An 18,641-nucleotide genomic window follows, 5' to 3' on the forward strand; every position below is an offset into this window, starting at 1 on the left:
ATGACTTGAACTAGAAGATTTCCAACCCCTTTTCCTTTGAAGTTCTATGATGATTAATTATGTAATGTCATGCTATAGAAAAAAAGAAAAAGTTATTGAACGTGATAGAAGATTCTAAAAATGAATAAAAGAGAATCCTGTCTTCTCTTTAGTTAGAATATGTTTTTCTATCTTAGGAATTTTAGAGTTGTATATTTTAAATTAATTATTGCCAGTTTCTAATTCTGTGGTTTCTTCTATGATCACTCCATGGATTTTGTTCAAAAGATATCATATTTTGCAAAATACACTTTGGCTTTTCATTAAAACTACAGAGAAAACTTTTTACTAGCAAATATAGCACTAAGTTACTTTATGAAAAAAAGGCTACTGTCTTAGAAATAGTTATTTCCTTCAAAATCTCATTTTGGAAGAGTGGTTTTTCTTACCTGTTACACTGTTTTTTTCTTTTCATTTGCTTACATGCCATCTTTCCTTCACTTTCAATTGAGTGGTTTAAATAGTTTAACTCTCAGGAATAGTCATATGACCTCTTAGTTATGGAAACCCCAGAGTATGATCTACTGTTAGAGATGGCAGTGGCCACATTAACTTACGTATCTGTTAAGCCTCAGCATTCTCAAAGACGAAAGCATTTTAAGTATAACACCAACTGTATTGATTTTAATATTACGGAACAAATTCTAGTGTTTCATGTATATATAAGCCAAATTTAGATACTTTATATTATTGTATCATAGACACATATTCCACCCAAAAAGCTCAGCACAAATTAATTTTAAATTGCAATGGATCTCAATCCAACATGAAATAAATATACCTTATTTACCAAAGTACCTAAAGATGGTAAGGTGAGCCAATAAATATAAATAGACATATTAAATCAATTGTGTTGTGCAAAAAGAAGAAATAGAGAAAAAGAAAACATTTGACCAGTTCCTGCCAGCCCAGCTCCTTAGTTCTGGGCTATCTTCTTCCACTGAGACAAGCAGATGACCTGTGCTGAGGTCTTAAGATTTGAGAATGAGAGTCCTAAACAATTTTATTTTGAGTAACATCACAGAAAGCCACATGTTTTCCTCCACTGAAACCCTGTATAAACTAAAATGTAACTCTGAAACTTTACTTGGGCTCCTAGAAAATAGGAACAAAATTAAAATTGTTCATTTGAACATCTTACCTCAGGGTTTTTAAAATCTTTTATTTATTTATTTATTTATGAGACGGAGTCTCGCTGTGTCACTGAGGCTGTAGTGCAGTGGTGCGATCTCGGCTCACTGCAATCCAAGTGATTCTCCTGCCTCAGCCTCCCTCCCAAGTAGCTAGGACTACAGGTTCATGCCACCACACTCAGCTAATTTTTGAATTTTTAGCAGAGATGGGTTTTCACCATGTTGGCCAGGCCGATCTCGAACTTCTGACCTCGGGTGATCCAACTCCCTCGATCTCCCAAAGTGCTGGGATTACAGGTGTGAGCCACCGCGCCAGGTCTCATCTCAGGGTTTTAAACCAGTAGAGCAGAAGCCCTTTACTTTGGTTTATGTGATCTATCTCTAGTGTCAAATATTCAATACCCCACATTTTAATGGCTGAATTTAGAAAACGGTCTATTCTTTCTTATGTTTGCTAAGAAATTAATCATCAGTGATGGGGTAGACGCTTCAAAAAGGCTTGCACTCAAGTCTATTTAATGATGCAATATAGGGATTAGCAGTCATTATATTCTTTAACTCTCAAGTTCATTAGTTGGAGAATAAATGACATTAAAAAGAGATGTTGCATGTATATGAAAGTGATTACATGTGTTTATTTTACAAATATTTTTAATTTCTCTAAGATGGTCTCTTATCAATTCAGTTATTAACAGATATAATATTAGTAATAAAAATAATTAAGGTATGTAAATATATTTCCTTTTTCCTCCTAAATTTAGGTTCTTTTCAATGTAACAGTTACAATGAAAAAATGTGATGTCACAGGAGGAAAAAACTATGCAATAATCAAACCTATTGGTTTTAATGAAACCGCTAAAATTCATATACACAGAAACTGCAGCTGTCAGTGTGAGGACAACAGAGGACCTAAAGGAAAGTGTGTAGATGAAACTTTTCTAGATTCCAAGTGCTTCCAGTGTGATGAGAATAAATGTCATTTTGATGAAGATCAGTTTTCTTCTGAGAGTTGCAAGTCACACAAGGATCAACCTGTTTGCAGTGGTCGAGGAGTTTGTGTTTGTGGGAAATGTTCATGTCACAAAATTAAGCTTGGAAAAGTGTATGGAAAATATTGTGAAAAGGATGACTTTTCTTGTCCATATCACCATGGAAATCTGTGTGCTGGTGAGTATAAATATACACAGGCAGCTTTTACTTGTCACTATCACACCAGCATAGATGTTAAAGTATCTTTAAATCACATCTTTACAAATTAGCAAAATTGAATCTGAATTTGTTATTCAAAGTTTCATCGTCCATGAAATTAGGGCATGGCAACAGATTCATAGTATGTGATTTTGATATTTATATTTTAACCTATTTTATACAGGAAATGCTTCAAAATAAAAACCTAAAATTAATTGTTATTCTCATGCTTTCCTTGATCTTGGAAAGAAATATACCAGAAAAGGAAATGCTGATGATATCCGACACATTTTCTAGAAGAATCAGAGTATTCTTCTAGAAGGATCTGATTCATTCTGGTAAATGGTCACTCCCTCCAACTTGCACATAGGTTTTTATTTCTGTCAGGATGATGGGGAGTGAGGTATAAGAGTATATTTTTCATTCATATGAAAATCTTTAATGCATTATTATAAATGGTATTCTAAGCTGGCAGTAATTTAAGCCTCTCCAGTTTATTTTGGGCCACCACCAGCAACGAAACTGCCAAAGGACAGCATTCTTCAAGAAAATACTTCCTTACTAAGTAATCTAAAAGATTCATCCTTGAGGCCACACACAGACCAAATTTTAAACATAAAATAAATTAAAATAAAAACACCAAGATTACTCTTGGGCTATTCAATTTACTGCCACCTACAGGTTAGATTCCAGAAAATCTAATCAACATTTGCAAACTAAAACAAAATACCATTTTTAAGTGAATTAAATAAATTACCTGTCATCTGCGTTCTGTGATAATTTTCCTGTGACAATATGCTAAATTTACTCGTTGAGAAAAACATCTTTTTAGTATCTGTATTTTAGTAAATAAATATTTGTTAAATTATTGATGAATGGAAACATCATCATAAGCATATGGGATGCAACAAACCTATAAAAAATAAATGGTGCAATCTAGTCTAAGCTGAAAATTTGGCCTGTATCACCTAAATGTGCAGTGGAAATTGTCTTTTTTTCTATAACATACATAGAATATTTTAATATATATACAAACATGTATTCAACTGTAACTGACATCATGGGTAGGATGGATTATAGATGACTTTAGAATGAACCAGCAGTTGTCTACCATATTTTACAGGGAGGAAAAATATTATTTTACAGTGAAGAGAAAGAATTTTCTGAAGTCACGTCCCACAACTGTCAATCTCTCAAGAGAGTTTCAAATACATTTGAGTATTTGTCCCAGTCCCTGCAGTAAAATATCTAGTGTACTAGCTTTTCTATATGAGTATGATACTACTGACCCACAAGCAGTTGAAAATCTGCTTTGAATTGTTTCTGTGTAAGTGCAGACTGTAACTGACATGTACTTTCTCCACTAGTCTCCTTTGGGAATAAAAACACATGTTCACAGGCCTGCTGGCGAGGATTCAGCATAAGCTTGCACAGCACACAGGGCTTGACCGACATTTGTCTGGCCTGGACTTCATTAGTTTTACACTTAGCAAATTGAGCTGGTCCTACAGTAGAATCTGTGGAACAATTATCCTGTGAGGTGCTCAGCAGTAAAAGAAGAGAGAGAGGGAGCTAAGAAAGGAAAGGAAGGGAGAGAGATAGAAGGAAGGAAGGGAGGGAAGGAAGGAGAAAGGAAAGGAGGCAGGGAGGGCGAGAGGGAGAAAAGAGGAAGGTTGGTTTGTGGCTAGATAAGCTTCAGAATTCCTATATAATCATGTGAAATGTACTTCCTTTTGACAATTTCTAGTGCACACTGGCATATTAAGTTTTGGACACTTTTTCTGTCTAAAATCCATTTAACTCTGTGTAACTGTGTTTTCTTCACCCCACATGCATAAATGCTCCCCCACCACACACACACCATCTTTCTTTCTTTTTTTCATTTACCATCTAAGAACAGCTCACAGGATAGAGGAGGATCTGCCCTGCTAACTTACTAAATAATGCACTGAGGATGTGAAAGCATTTGTTCAACTTCCCAAGAAATCTGATCTTTAAACATGGCATTAGCAGTACTGAAGCACTAGAAAGGTTTGCTTCACAGTCCTGTAAAGTTATCCTAGGCCTTCAGCAACATCAGAAGACTGAGAGAATAGGTGATGGAAGCCATTAATCAAATACCTGTATTTTTTCTAACTTCAAGTCAGGGAGTTAACATTACTTCGGCCTTTGCAGTTTCTTGATATGTGTGTGTTTTTAATGTAAAACTGAATATGCGATGACATTCAAGTAGTCTGGCAGCCACTGAAGCAGGGGTGCCCTTCAAGCTTATTAGGAGAGTGCATTAACATGGGGAGATTATCTACAGTAGAACAGTTTTGAAAACAGATCCTCCTAAATCCAACACTGTTTGTGTCAGACCAACGAAAAAGTGATGTTGTTTCCATTCATTGGACTGTCAGTGCGTTTCCATGGAGATGATACAGGAATCCATGGTTGAAAATTCTTTACAAAGTCAGTGATCCAGATAACGTAGGTCCTGCGGTGTCTTCCTCACAGGGCATGGAGAGTGTGAAGCAGGCAGATGCCAATGCTTCAGTGGCTGGGAGGGAGATCGGTGCCAGTGCCCTTCAGCAGCAGCCCAGCACTGTGTCAATTCAAAGGGCCAAGTGTGCAGTGGAAGAGGCACGTGTGTGTGTGGAAGGTGTGAGTGCACCGATCCCAGGAGCATCGGCCGCTTCTGTGAACACTGCCCCACCTGTCATACGGCCTGCAAGGAAAACTGGTATGATTTCTCTGATTCCAAACATACACAAAGAATAGCTACTTTTGTCCTTTTTTGTTCTGACTTCCTTAATCTTTTTTTTTTTTTTTTTTTTTTTTTTTTTTTTGAGACGGAGTCTCACGCTGTTGCCCAGGCTGGAGTGCAGTGGCGCGATCTCGGCTCACTGCAAGCTCCGCCTCCCGGGTTCCCGCCATTCTCCTGCCTCAGCCTCCTGAGTAGCTGGGACTACAGGCGCCCGCCACCGCGCCCGGCTAATTTTTTTTTTGTATTTTTAGTAGAGACGGGGTTTCACTGTGGTCTCGATCTCCTGACCTTGTGATCCGCCCGCCTCGGCCTCCCAAAGTGCTGGGATTACAGGCTTGAGCCACCGCGCCCGGCCACTTCCTTAATCTTAAACGTTGCTGGATACATTGTGACCAGCACGCTAAAAAAGAATTAAATGAGAAATGCTATGAATTAGAAGACTTAAATTCAAATCTTTGACCCCTGGATAGCTGTGGAAGCATTGGAATAAATCTGGACACTCACTACCTTAGCTTTTTGGAAATTAGAGGTTGCCTGCTGCCCAGCATACTATTTAGTAATAGAGTGATCTAGGACAAGTTGTTACAATTTTCTGTGCCTCAGTTTCCTGATATCAAAAGTGAGGATAGTAATAATACCTTGCTATATTTCTGTGAAAGAATCAAATGATTCATATAAAAAAACTCACCTTTGTACTTGATGCATGGCAATCATAGAATGCTAGCTGTTACTGCTATGTTTTATTTTTAATATTTTAATGATAAAGAACAATGGTGTCCGTGACACACCCTAGAAATAAGTGATCTATAAATGAAAGGTGATATGTTAAATGAAGGTGACATTACTCTTTTGTGCCAATAAATATTTCAGTAACAATTTGAGATCTGCACAAAGTCTACTAATCTAAACATCACTGTAACTTCCAGTTTGTTTTATTCAGCATTTTAAACCATTGACTTTCTCAGATTAGTAGCGCAAGTAAGTTTTTTAGAATTATGCATGGTAATTTATTTAAATCATTTGGAAATGCAATCCTTCAATGTAATGATGGTGTAATTTCTAATGAACATAATCAAAATTTGATTTGTTTCTGCATTGTTATTTTGTGTTTTGTTTTCTTGTGGAAAATATTATAGTCTACCACCTTTTTAAAGAATAAATATTTTCACTTCTCTTTCCCCTTGCAGGAATTGTGTGCAATGCCTTCACCCTCACAATTTGTCTCAGGCTATACTTGATCAGTGCAAAACCTCATGTGCTCTCATGGAACAACAGCATTATGTCGACCAAACTTCAGGTAGGCCAAAGCTTAATAATCAAAGCACAGAATAGTGTCTGTAGAGGATGATCTTCCTCCAAAAGACCCATAAGTAACCATGCTAAAGAAAGGACCGGGCCGGGTGTGGTGGCTCACACCTTTAGTCCCAGCACTTTGGGAGGCCAAGGCTGGTGGATCACCTGAGGTCAGGAGTTCGAGACCAGCCTGGCCAACATGGTGAAACCCCCATCTATACTAAAAATACAAAATCAGTCGGCTGTGGTGGCTGGTGCCTGTAATCCCAGCTACTCAGGAGGCTTAGGCAGGAGAATCGCTTGAATCCGGGAGGTGGAGGTTGCAGCGAGCTGAGATCGTGCTATTGCACTGCAGCCTGGGCAACAAGAGCGAAACCCTGTTTAAAAAAACAAAAAGAGAGAGAGAGGACTGAGGGCTTTATTTTTAAATTTTGAATTAAATTTTAAAAAACATTGCTTTATTCTTTATAACAATAATAAATATGTGTTTATGTGTCGTCTTCTACCTTAGATACTTCCTTCATGTTCACTGGCTCATTTAATGTCATACAACTCTTTGAGATTGGTATAATCTCCATTTTACAGATGGGGAAACTGAGGTTCAGGGAAATTTTTGTATGAGTGCTGCTATCTCTTAACTAGTAATGTTAAGATACATGTCTTAGACCAAGATCTTCAAACTAAAACTTCCATACCCTTTTCATTACATCACATTTATGATCATTCATTCTTAAGCTATATTTTTATCAAAATGAAAAGCACCAGGAAGGAATGGCACTTTTCAAGTTACATATTTTGTAAAAGCAGATCATTTTTACTTAGAATTTTTTGGCTTCACCTGAAACATGAAAGCAAATATTGATTAGACATGATGAAGTTCAGAACTGGAAGCAAGTTTGAATTATGAAGGAAAATTATGGCTCAGTAGACTTCATCTCTTAGTGAAATGAGTCTACATGGGGAACTCATATTTCTGGTTCACTGAGGACTTGACAGCCAATTTATTTGGATGCCTTTCCATGGAAGTACATTGCATGGGAATTCAGCTGTGTAGATGAGACGGGAAACCTAACCACTCAGCCACACCATAGCAAGCACACTCAGTGGTTACAGGGTACCATCTTTGGGAGATTTAAAAAACTGAATCGTAAACTCGTTATATTGTATACATTAACATGTGCAGTTTTTGTATATCAATGATACTTAATAAAGCTGTTTAAAAAAAAAAAAAGCAAAACAAAACAAAACAAAAAGTTATTTAGAACCCAGAACCCTACTTTGCACAGGGGTAAGGTGTGGACCTCCACATGCATTAGAAACTAACCTTGAAATTATATCTTTATTAAAACATTCCTATTGCAACTATGATTTCAAGTCTCTCCAACCTGTAGGAAAAACTCCAGCTCTTAGAGAGACTGCACAAAAGAATAAACTTTCTCCAGAGTGTTGTTTCCTTTTTCCCTCACATCCACACTGATCTTAGCCCATAATGAACTTGGCTCTGAAAAGAGCCCCATGTGCTGCCAGCTGGAGCTGCAGCAATCACTCCAGAAAGCCAAGTGCCTTTCTAATAAATAAGGCCTTACTATCAACATGTCATTTATTATGTTAAGTAAACACTACTTTGACTTAAGTGTTGTTACAAAAAGTATTCCCTTAAAGCTCCTTAGGAAAAGTCCTGGCCTGACCTAAACTAAGGAAAGTATAGGCTAGGCATGAATGTTTGACCACTCATAGCATTTCAATATGCATGCAGATTTGAGCTCCGAAGATGCCCTCTGTTGTAACCTATTAGAAATATTTCCAAAATGTGTCAGTAGCTAGGGGCCGCCCCTCCCCTTCACAACTATTGTGCAAGGAGAGGGAAAGGGCATTTGTTAGGCACCTCTATTATCTATCCACTCAGTCGCACTTAAAGGCTGTTCTTTCAGGCTCTCTGGCTGAGCTCCCACCAGGCGAGAAGCCACTAAGTGGAATCAAGCCGGGCGCCCCCCTGAGGATCTGCTTAGCTGATTGAGTAGTCCTAAATCAACCAAAGGAAATGACAATCTGTCAGAACAGAAGGCATGTGTGTTATGAACCCAAAGTCACTGTAGAAGCCTCAAAAGACACCACCTTTGAGCAGAATATTTTGGATTCTCTCTCTGTGAGACCTGTAGCAACAGGGACCTACACTGGCATTTGGTGTTTCCATTCCAATTGTAGCACTGGGATAGCCTTTGACCTTTCTTTCAAAGTACCTTATCTCTCTCACACACACACACACACACACACACACACACACACACAGGCTTAATTAAGTCTTCTCGCTTGAGAGGAACCCTTTCCCTTATCACCGAGCTTGGCCTTATTCAAAAACATGCTTAGTCCTCACTGGAAATTCAGACCCAAATCAGCCAGGATTGGTTGGGAGGTGCACTATGCTAAGCCTTAGCAGGTCACCACCCTAGTGGCCATCGGAACTTTGGATGAGGTCCCCAAACCTTGGAGAACGGGTGGGGGCACACATGCCTCTTTAGCCACAAAGTAATTTTATTAATCTGGGGCAGCTGGTGAGTTAGTTCTATGGAATACTTGCCTATTGTGTAACCATATTCCTCTTAGATTAGGGTAATGCCTCTGGCAACAACAGAGTCTGTAGACTTTTAAGCACCAGATCTTTGGCAATGAAGGTGTGCCAAAGATCTGGTGCTAAAACGAGATCTAGCATGTCCCTCCTCTTAACACAACATTTCTTTTTCCAGCTAGTAATTATTTGTCCTAAGTATTATTTGTTCTTAAAATACACAGTGCATTTTTAGAGGCAAATGGAATAGGTGTAGTTAACGACAAGTAAAAAGTAAATTAATGAAAAATGAAGAATGACATTTTCATGTGATCCCAAATGGGACACTCCTATTTCCTGGAGAAGCCATGTATAATAATAATGAAAATTTACACTTCAATTTCTGAAGAAATATTTATTTACCTATTAGAGTAGTTTTGATTTTAGTTTTTGCAGATGTTTACTTTATTTTCCATTACTGGCGTGGAACAAATGAAGACGAAGCATAACAAGAGAAATATATCCTAAGGCCCAGAATGGCTCAATAATTTTTTGAAATCCTATTTTCCCTTTAGTGATCAACCGTACACACCACAAAAACTATTCCTCTTTCTGTCTTGGATTAAATTATGCTTGGTTATGGGACATGGACATATAACAGTTAATACAATTAAAGAATCAAGCTGCAAAGGAATAATATGATTGAATACCTTAATCATGGCTATTCTCCAAAGGAGGGTTGTCTATTGAAAATATTTTCACAATAAACGTGCAAGAAAAATTAGAGAGCTTACTGTTTCTGAATCAAAGGTAATTTCAATCCCCTGATTTGAAAATGTAGATTTGCAAATATCTTTGGCACTATTAATTGAGGCGTGAACATCATTTACGTGATAGACTGTTTTGATTTACTTATTCCAATTTTTAATCCATTTATTTGTTTGCTTCATTACAGAATGTTTCTCCAGCCCAAGCTACTTGAGAATATTTTTCATCATTTTCATAGTTACATTCTTGATTGGGTTGCTTAAAGTCCTTATCATTAGACAGGTGATACTACAATGGAATAGTAACAAAATTAAGTCCTCGTCAGATTACAGAGTGTCAGCCTCAAAAAAGGTCAGTGAATTCTAAAAAAGAATTGCTAACAGTATGTTATTGCCTAGTTACAATATTTAGGCCCTTAGTTAATAATAATATTTCTTCTGCATTAAGGATAAGTTGATTCTGCAAAGTGTTTGCACAAGAGCAGTAACCTACCGACGTGAGAAGCCTGAAGAAATAAAAATGGATATCAGCAAATTAAATGCTCATGAAACTTTCAGGTGCAACTTCTAAAAAAAGATTTTTAAATACTTAATGGGAAACTGGAATTCTTAATCATTGCTCCTAAAGATTATAATTTTAAAAGTCACAGGAGGAGACAAATTGCTCACGGTCATGCCAGTTGCTGGTTGTATACTCGAACGAAGACTGACAAGCATCCTCATCATGATGTGACTCACATAGCTGCTGACTTTTTCAGAGAAAAATGTGTCTTACTACTGTTTGAGACTAGTGTCATTGTAGCACTTTACTGTAATATATAACTTATTTAGATCAGCATAGAATGTAGATCCTCTGAAGAGCACTGATTACACTTTACAGGTACCTGTTATCCCTACACTTCCCAGAGAGAACAATGCTGTGAGACAGTTTAGCATTGTGTCACTACAAGGGTACAGTAATCCCTGCACTGGACATGCGAGGAAAAAAATAATCTGGCAAGTATATTCTAAGGTTGCCAAACACTTCAACAGTTGGTGGTTGAATAGACAAGAACAGCTAGATGAGTAAATGATTCATGTTTCATTCTTTCAAGAGGTGGACAGATAAAACCTTAATCTTAAAAGATTATTGCTTTTTAAAGTGTGTAGTTTTATGCATGTGTTTTTATGGTTTGCTTCTTTTTACAAGATGGATACTAATTCCAGCATTCTCTCCTCTTTGCCTTTATGTTTTGTTTTCTTTTTTACAGGATAAGTTTATATATGTCACAGATGACTGGATTAATTAAGTGCTAAGTTACTACTGCCATAAAAAACTAATAATACAATGTCACTTTATCAGAATACTGGTTTTAAAAGCTGAATGTTAATAGGGGACACTGTAAAGTACCATCAAAATCTGAATAGCTTCATTGTGCACAGGTGTGGAGTTTTGTATCTTCTTACCTGGTAAACTGAAGGGATTGTTTGGCCATTTCATTTACCTGATCATTAATTCACAAGATGTTTAGAAATTCTGCCTCAAGCAAAGTACCACATTTTGAATGTTTTCTTAGATTTCGATTGCAAGTAGATATCAGCGTTTTTTAAATGAAAAGCTATATTATCTTTTCTCTTCAAGGCAGCCTAAGGATGTTCTCTCCCGGAATCACTCCAACCCTTCTTGCCAGAATCCATAAAAGTATAAAATTGGAGGAGAATAGATGATATCTTAGATATCTTAGAAATAAGCTTTTTTTTTTTTTTTTTTTTTTTTTTTGAGATGGAGTTTCACTCTTGTCACCCAGGCTGGAGTGCAATGGCATGATCAGGGCTCACTGCAACCTCTGCCTCCCGGGTTCCAGCAATTCTCCTGCCTCAGCCTCCTGAGTAGCTGGGATTACAGGCATCCACCACCATGCCCAGCTAATTTTTGTATTTTTAGTAGAGATGGGGTTTTGCCATGTTGGACAGGTTGATCTCAGACTCCTGACCTCAGGTGATCTACCCTCCTCGGCCTCCCAGAGTGTTGGGATTACAGGCATGAGCCACCATGTCAGGCTGCTAATTCTCCTTTTTAGTGAGTTGGGGAACTGAACCTCAGAAAACTTAAATGATTTCTCAAAAAACACTCAACTGATAAAGTGGCCACATTGGAAAGGAGTTTCTATCTTCTCATTGCCAGGCCAGTGTTCATTGCACAATATCATGCTACCTCTTGAATCTTTAAAATATTCAATTGGCAAATGTTTTTCAATGTGATTTACTCAAGTCTTAAGTGTATGAGGAAAGCTCAAAGCAAAATAGAAAAGAATAACTCAAACCTAATTGTCCATAATCAGCTTCCAGTCTTTCATGCTAATCAACTTCTTAAGAGACTGAAGCATGGCGCACCTACAAGGGAATTCCTTCGTACCATAGCCTATATGAACAGTGTTCCCTGGAGTTCTCCAGTGCTCAGCTTGAGACCTTGATACACGGGCCATGAGCCTTGTCTTCCCCAGTGGAAATTTCTTTACACTTACCTTATCCCTATGGACTTAGTCTGATTTTATTGGCTAGCAGTCTAACAGTCCTGTGTGGATACACAGTTTTGCCCATGACAACAAAAGAATCTATTTAAAATATCTTTTTATAATTAACTTCCAAGATTTGCTGTCTTCCAGCACTTGAGTTAAAGTACTGGATATTGGCAATTTGATGAAGACTAACCCCATCTCATTTTCTACCCTAAAGAGAACTGAAAAACCTATAATAAGTTGTTCTGGGGTCAATAAACACAGCAGCTCTATTAGATGTCCTCTACAGCCAAGCAATTTCAATGCTAACTTGAATTGCACTTCCTTCCTCAAACGAGAGATTGACATAGTTCAGTACTGTGAGTCACTTGTATAAGAAACCTTTGATCACTAAAAATAATGTAAAAATTGGATTTAGTATCCTAATACACATAACATTCTTCTTAAAAAGGAAAATGGACGGATGCCTGACAACCCTCCAAAAGAAAAAAGTGTAAGATAGCCATTAATTAAGATGACGACAATTTTTGAAACAAACATTATGATGTTTATGAACAATAAACACATTCCCATATGGAATGAATTATCTAAAAGAGTATAACAAAATGAAATCCTTAAAAATCAAGGGTTTATATTTTTTTACACCCTCACTTGTTTGCACTAACTTTATAGTGGACCAAGGCTGTTACCATAGGAAGGGGCAAACTTCCTTGTAGGCAACTCACTGTTAGACGATGATTGTGGTTATGCTTGCGAAGTCTTGTGCTTACTTTTTTTGTTTTTACTTAAAAAGCTAATTTTTAAAGATTGTAGGGCTTATATTTTACTTGAATAATTGATATCTTCCTGGGTAATGATTTGTGAGATGAGAATTAATATTTGACTAGTTAGAATTAATTAAATGGTAAGGGAACACAGGGTACTCTTAGGTTAAATAATTTATGTAAATAGAGTCTATTTTCAACTAATGTGGCCACAGGAGCCTTTTGAGATTCATTGATATTAAACACAATTAATGAAATTTTAAATCGTTAACAGAATTGAGAACTTGAACAACACTTTTAGTACTGCAGCATTTTTGTGTCCTAAAGTATGTAATGATTTATAAATGTGCCATACATACACTACAACATAACATTTGCTTTGTTATGCATTTTATTTCTCTGGGGACACCATTGCACTGCAGTGCACATGTATTTATAAACATTTGTTATATTTTTGGAAACTTGCTAATATTTATTAAGTCATAGACTTTTCTGGAAGACTTAAAAATTCACTAAAATTCTGATTATGTCTTAAATGTTCAGTTTATCTTTGGTTTATTAAAATAACAACAAAAAAAAAGAATATAAGGTTAAACACAATAGATATCTCTGGAAGCAATTTTCCAAAACTCAACATTAAAGTTCGTGGATACATGAGATGCAATACTTCAAAGAATAAATCTGAAATATATTTGTAATATTTACTTAATATCCATTGAAGATGTCCTTATGTAAGACAACAGTCAGCCATCAGACACTGAAATGTATTATGATAGACTATGAAGAATTTTCTCTGTAGAATTATATTCCTCCTAGAACCTGGTAGAGTAGATTACACTCAAAGGCTTATTCTTTCTTTTCTTATTCCTGTTTTTTCCACTCACTCTTCCTGAGAGATTTTCTAAAGCTTCAAGCTTAATAAACCTAATAGTGAAAAAGAACTGAATTTAATGGTATAATGAAGTTCTTCATTTCCAGACACCTTTAATTGACCTTAAAGCTCATTTGAGTCTATGCCCCTGAACAAAGACAGACCCATTAAAATGTAAGAATTCTAAATTTTCACAACTGTTTGAGCTTCTTTTCATTTTGAAGGATTTGGAATGTATATGTTTTCATAAAAGTATCAAGTGAAATACAGTTACATGGGAGCTCAATCAGGTGCATATTGCATTCTGTTATGTTGACTCAATATTTAATTTACAACTATCCTTATTTATATTGACCTTAAGAACTCCATTTTAGGCAATGTAGACCACTGAGATATAGCTAACATTCTTTCAGATAATTTTCCTTCTCTTTTATAATTCCTCTATAGCAAATTTTATGTATAACTGATTATACACATCCATATTTATATTTCATTGATTCCAAGACATCACTTTTTCAATTTAACATCTCTGAAATTGTGACACTTCTTGCAATTGCTGGCACTTCAGATGCAGTGTTTAAAATTATGCTTGAATAAATAATACACTAATCCAACTTTACCTAAAGGTTTATGGGTCTAGGGGAATTTTGTTTTCTTATAAAGATTTGAGAGCCCATTTATGATAACATATGAAGCCAAAATTTCAGGAAAATTGAGACACACACAACTCAACATGGAGCCTAACTGATTAGCAGCTCAGATCCCGCACATCTTGAGTTTACAAAAGCTCTTTCAGGCCCCATTTATACTTTACGTGAGTGCGAATGATTTCAGCAAACCCTAACTTAACTAACAAGAATGGTTGGGTATGTCTACGTTTCATTAACAAATTTTTATTCCTTTTATTCTATTATATGAGATCCTTTTATATTATCATCTCACTTTTAAACAAAATTAACTGGAAAAATATTACATGGAACTGTCATAGTTAGGTTTTGCAGCATCTTATATGTCTTGTGTCAATGGCAGGAGAAAAATATGATAAAACCAATCAGTGCTGTGAAAACCAACTTTCTTCTAGAGTCCTCTTCCTTTTTATTCTTCTTTATCATTTGCCGATTTTTTCCCCTTGGCTCTGATCACTTTAACTTCAAGCTTATGTGACGACTGTTATAAAACTGCTCATTTAAATTATTTGAATTATATGAAATAATTGTTCAGCTATCTGGGCAGCTGTTAATGTAAACCTGAGAGTAATGACACTACTCTTTTATCTACCTGGAATACTTTTCTGCATAAAATTTATCTTTGTAAGCTAACTCTATTAATCAGGTTTCTTCTAGCCTCTGCAACCTACTTCAGTTAGAATTGTCTAACACTACTCTATTAATCAGGTTTCTAGCCTCTACAACCTACTTCAGTAAAAATTGTCTAATACAACAATATTTTTTAAAAAACACTGCAATTATCAAGGATGGAAAATGTGTGATTAGTGTAAAGAAGTTTTACCAGCTTTACACATTCCCACAGATAAATGTGAAATTTTCGTGAGAATTCTACACAATGACAAATATGGTACATAAATTTTATTATGAATATTGAGTATAAAATACTTTAATTCTAAATTATAAGAAAATATAAATTTGCACATATTAATATAGAAATTCATTTTGTGTATATTTAACATAGCTTTTAAACTATTTTACATTTATTAGCTACTTCATTATGGTTTCTTGAACTTCTGAAAAAATTAGAAATGTTTTAAACTTATCAGTAACCTAAAAACTTATTTTGTTTCATCTAACAAGTACTGCATTTGTAAAAAGAAATTTAATATAGAATATATTTTTAAATTAAATATTTGAATATAATATAGCTGTAAGCAAGAAGCAAGTTATCACTGAACATATTTCTTATTATTTCTGGCTTTGAATTATACATAACTTAAATTGTCTTAAATGATACAGAATATTGGAGAATATGATACTTTCACATAATATACTATGAACCTGTTCATATAACTCTGATTGACTACTAACTTCTGTTTTATGTATTTATTAAAGAGCTGACACTGTAGTTTGTTGTGAGATGTTTATTTTTCTAACAGAGCTTATAACAGTTAGGACAAGGCATTTAATTAATGCACCATTCTGTTTAATAGTAGGTGTTAATCAATATGAAATTCTCTTTTAAAATAAAAGTGTAAAAATCTAAGAATACACAAAATGCTTCTTTATTTACTGTGTGTTACATTACTCTCAAAGCTTCCAGACAACAGTACTTTGTCCCACAGGAAATGTAATAGCATGTATACAATGTCATTAGCAGAGGACATTACATAATTCCAAAAAGATACTACTCCTAGAAAATTGTAGGGCCAGTGGTAAACAGGGGAGCCCATCCCAGTTGTTCTTTTCCTTTTTGATAGTTATTTGCAGTAGAAACAGAAGAAATATTCTAATGACAAAAACCTGAAAAAAGTAGCTAAAAGTTAAAATAGGCATTTTCTACGTGCCAGACTTCTACCACCACCTTAAGTATAACATATTCATAACCTTCAATTGCACATTCTCAAAAGTCAGACTTAAATTAATTGAATTTTATTGAATACCCATGTATTGTGATTTTCCTTACCCTAGAGAAGAGAATAAAGCAGAATGTGGTAGATGCTGAGATCAGCTCAGTCGTGGAGACCCTAACCCAGTGGCGCTAGAGGAATTAAAGACACTCACAGAAATACAGGGTGTGGCTTGGGAAATCTGGGGTCTCACAGCCTTCAGAGTTGAGAGCTCCGAACAGAGATTTACCCAGGTATTTATTGACAGTCAGTCAGTCATAAGATTTACTGAAAGCATTCCTTATGGGAAATAAAGGGATGGACTGAAATAGAGGGATGGCTCTGGCTAGCTATTTGCAGCATGAACATGTCCTTAAGGCACAGAACGCTCCTGCTATTGTTTGTGGTTTAAGAATGCCAGTGGCTCAAACCTGTAATCCGGTGGCTCAAGCCTGTAATCCCAGCACTTTGGGAGGCCGAGGCAGGCAGATCACAGGCTCAGGAAATCAAGACCCTCCTGGCTAACACGGTGAAACCCCGTCTCTACTAAAAAATACAAAAAACTAGCCGGGCGAGGTGGCGGGCGCCTGTAGTCCCAGCTACTCGGGAGGCTGAGGCAGGAGAATGGCGTGAACCTGGGAGGCGGAGCTTGCCATGAGCCGAGATTGCACCACTGAACTCCAGCCTGGGAGACAGCAAGACTCCCCCTCAAAAAAAAAAAAAAAAAAAAAAAAAAAAAAAAGCCTAAGCAGTTTTCCACCCCGGTGAGCCAGGTGTTCCTTGCCCTCATTCCAGTAAGCCAACAACCTTCCAGCATTGGCATGGAGTCCATCACCAGCATGTCACAGTGCTGCAGAGATTTTATGACCAGTTTTTGGGGTCAGTTTGTGGTCAGATTTTGGGGCCTGTTCCCAACAGGTAGATATATTAAAAATGAAATAAAACATTTAGACAGATTAACTTTTTTTTTTGAGATGGAGTCTTGCTCGTCGCCCAAGCTGGAGTGCAGTGGCGCCATCTCGGCTCACTGCAAGCTCCGCCTCCCGGGTTCACGCCATTCTCCTGTCTGAGCCTCCAGAATAGCTGGGACTACAGGCGCCCGCCACCACGCCCGGCTAATTTTTTGTCTTTTTAGCAGAGACGGGGTTTCACCATGTTAGCCAGGATGGTCTCATCTCCTGACCTCGTGATCCGCCCGCCTTGGCCTCCCAAAGTGCTGGGATTACAGGCGTGAGCCACCGGCGCCCGGCCAGATTAACTGTTCTTAAGGAGCTTTTAACAGTTTGAAGGAAAAGATAAGGTGTAATGCACCTGGTATGATTTGGCTGTGTCCCCACCCAAATCTCATCTTGAATTTCCACATGTTGTGGGAGGGACCCAGTGGGAGGTAATTGAATCATGGGGGCAGATCTTTCCGGTGCTGTTCTTGTGATAGTGAATAAGTCTCAGGAGATCTGAAGGTTTTAAAAAGGGGAATTTCCCTGCACAAGCTCTTTTCTTGTCTGGCGCCATGTGAAATGTGTCTTTCACCTTCTGCCATAATTGTGAGGTCTCCCCAGTCATGTGGAACTTGTAAATCCAATAAACCTCTTTATTTTTGTAAATTGCCCAGTCTTGGGTATGTCTTTATCAGCAGTGTGATAACTAATACAGTATCTTTCGATAGAAGGTCTGTGCTAGAGAGACCAGATGGACACTTACCGGCGGTTTCACAAGGCCTTTAGTTTTGAGAACCCATCTTGATTGTGTTTGGACTGCAGTCTTTCAAGCTTAGAATCCTGATTTTTTTAATGAGAGTTATTTGACCCATTTCTTCCTTTCTTCTTTAGTAATAGAACCTACCTCCTGAGTTGCAGCAGAGCATACAGTTGAGACTCCCAGACTTCTTTGTAGCTGAAAGCAGCTACAGAACTTAATGTTGGCCAGTGGGATGGAGGAGGAAGTGATATGTGCAGTCCTGGGGCTCACTTCCTCTTCTTCCTTTCGGTTTTCTGGGACAACTGGAGCAGCTGTCCTGGCAAAGGAAGCCTTGTGCTGAAATTGTTAGAGCTTCCCCTTTAGCCATTGACTGTTCACCTCAAGACATCTCTGGTAGGAAAACAATCTTATCTAAACCATTGCATTTGATATTATAGCAGATAATCTGTACTGTAACCAATGAATCTTTCTTTATATAATTGTGTCACTGAATCCTCAGGGGTGAAAAGTACCATTTTCCTTAATTTTTCAAATAGGGA

The 18,641-nt window shown here is 37.0% G+C and overlaps 1 protein-coding gene across 1 annotated transcript in view; it reads left to right on the plus strand.

Annotated features, from left to right (window-relative positions):
* ITGB8 (integrin subunit beta 8) overlaps positions 1-16,061 on the plus strand; it is an 86,083-nt gene extending 70,022 nt beyond the window's left edge. The window contains exons 10-14 of the mRNA XM_050785401.1: positions 1,934-2,339; positions 4,860-5,085; positions 6,297-6,406; positions 9,903-10,066; positions 10,163-16,061. Coding sequence (XP_050641358.1) covers positions 1,934-2,339; positions 4,860-5,085; positions 6,297-6,406; positions 9,903-10,066; positions 10,163-10,285 — 1,029 coding nt within the window. The 3' untranslated portion in view covers positions 10,286-16,061. The remainder of the gene's footprint in view (positions 1-1,933; positions 2,340-4,859; positions 5,086-6,296; positions 6,407-9,902; positions 10,067-10,162) is intronic.
* Positions 16,062-18,641: the final 2,580 nt, after the last annotated feature.

This window comes from Macaca thibetana, chromosome 3 (assembly GCF_024542745.1).
Source record: "Macaca thibetana thibetana isolate TM-01 chromosome 3, ASM2454274v1, whole genome shotgun sequence".
Taxonomy (NCBI): Eukaryota; Metazoa; Chordata; class Mammalia; order Primates; family Cercopithecidae; genus Macaca; species Macaca thibetana.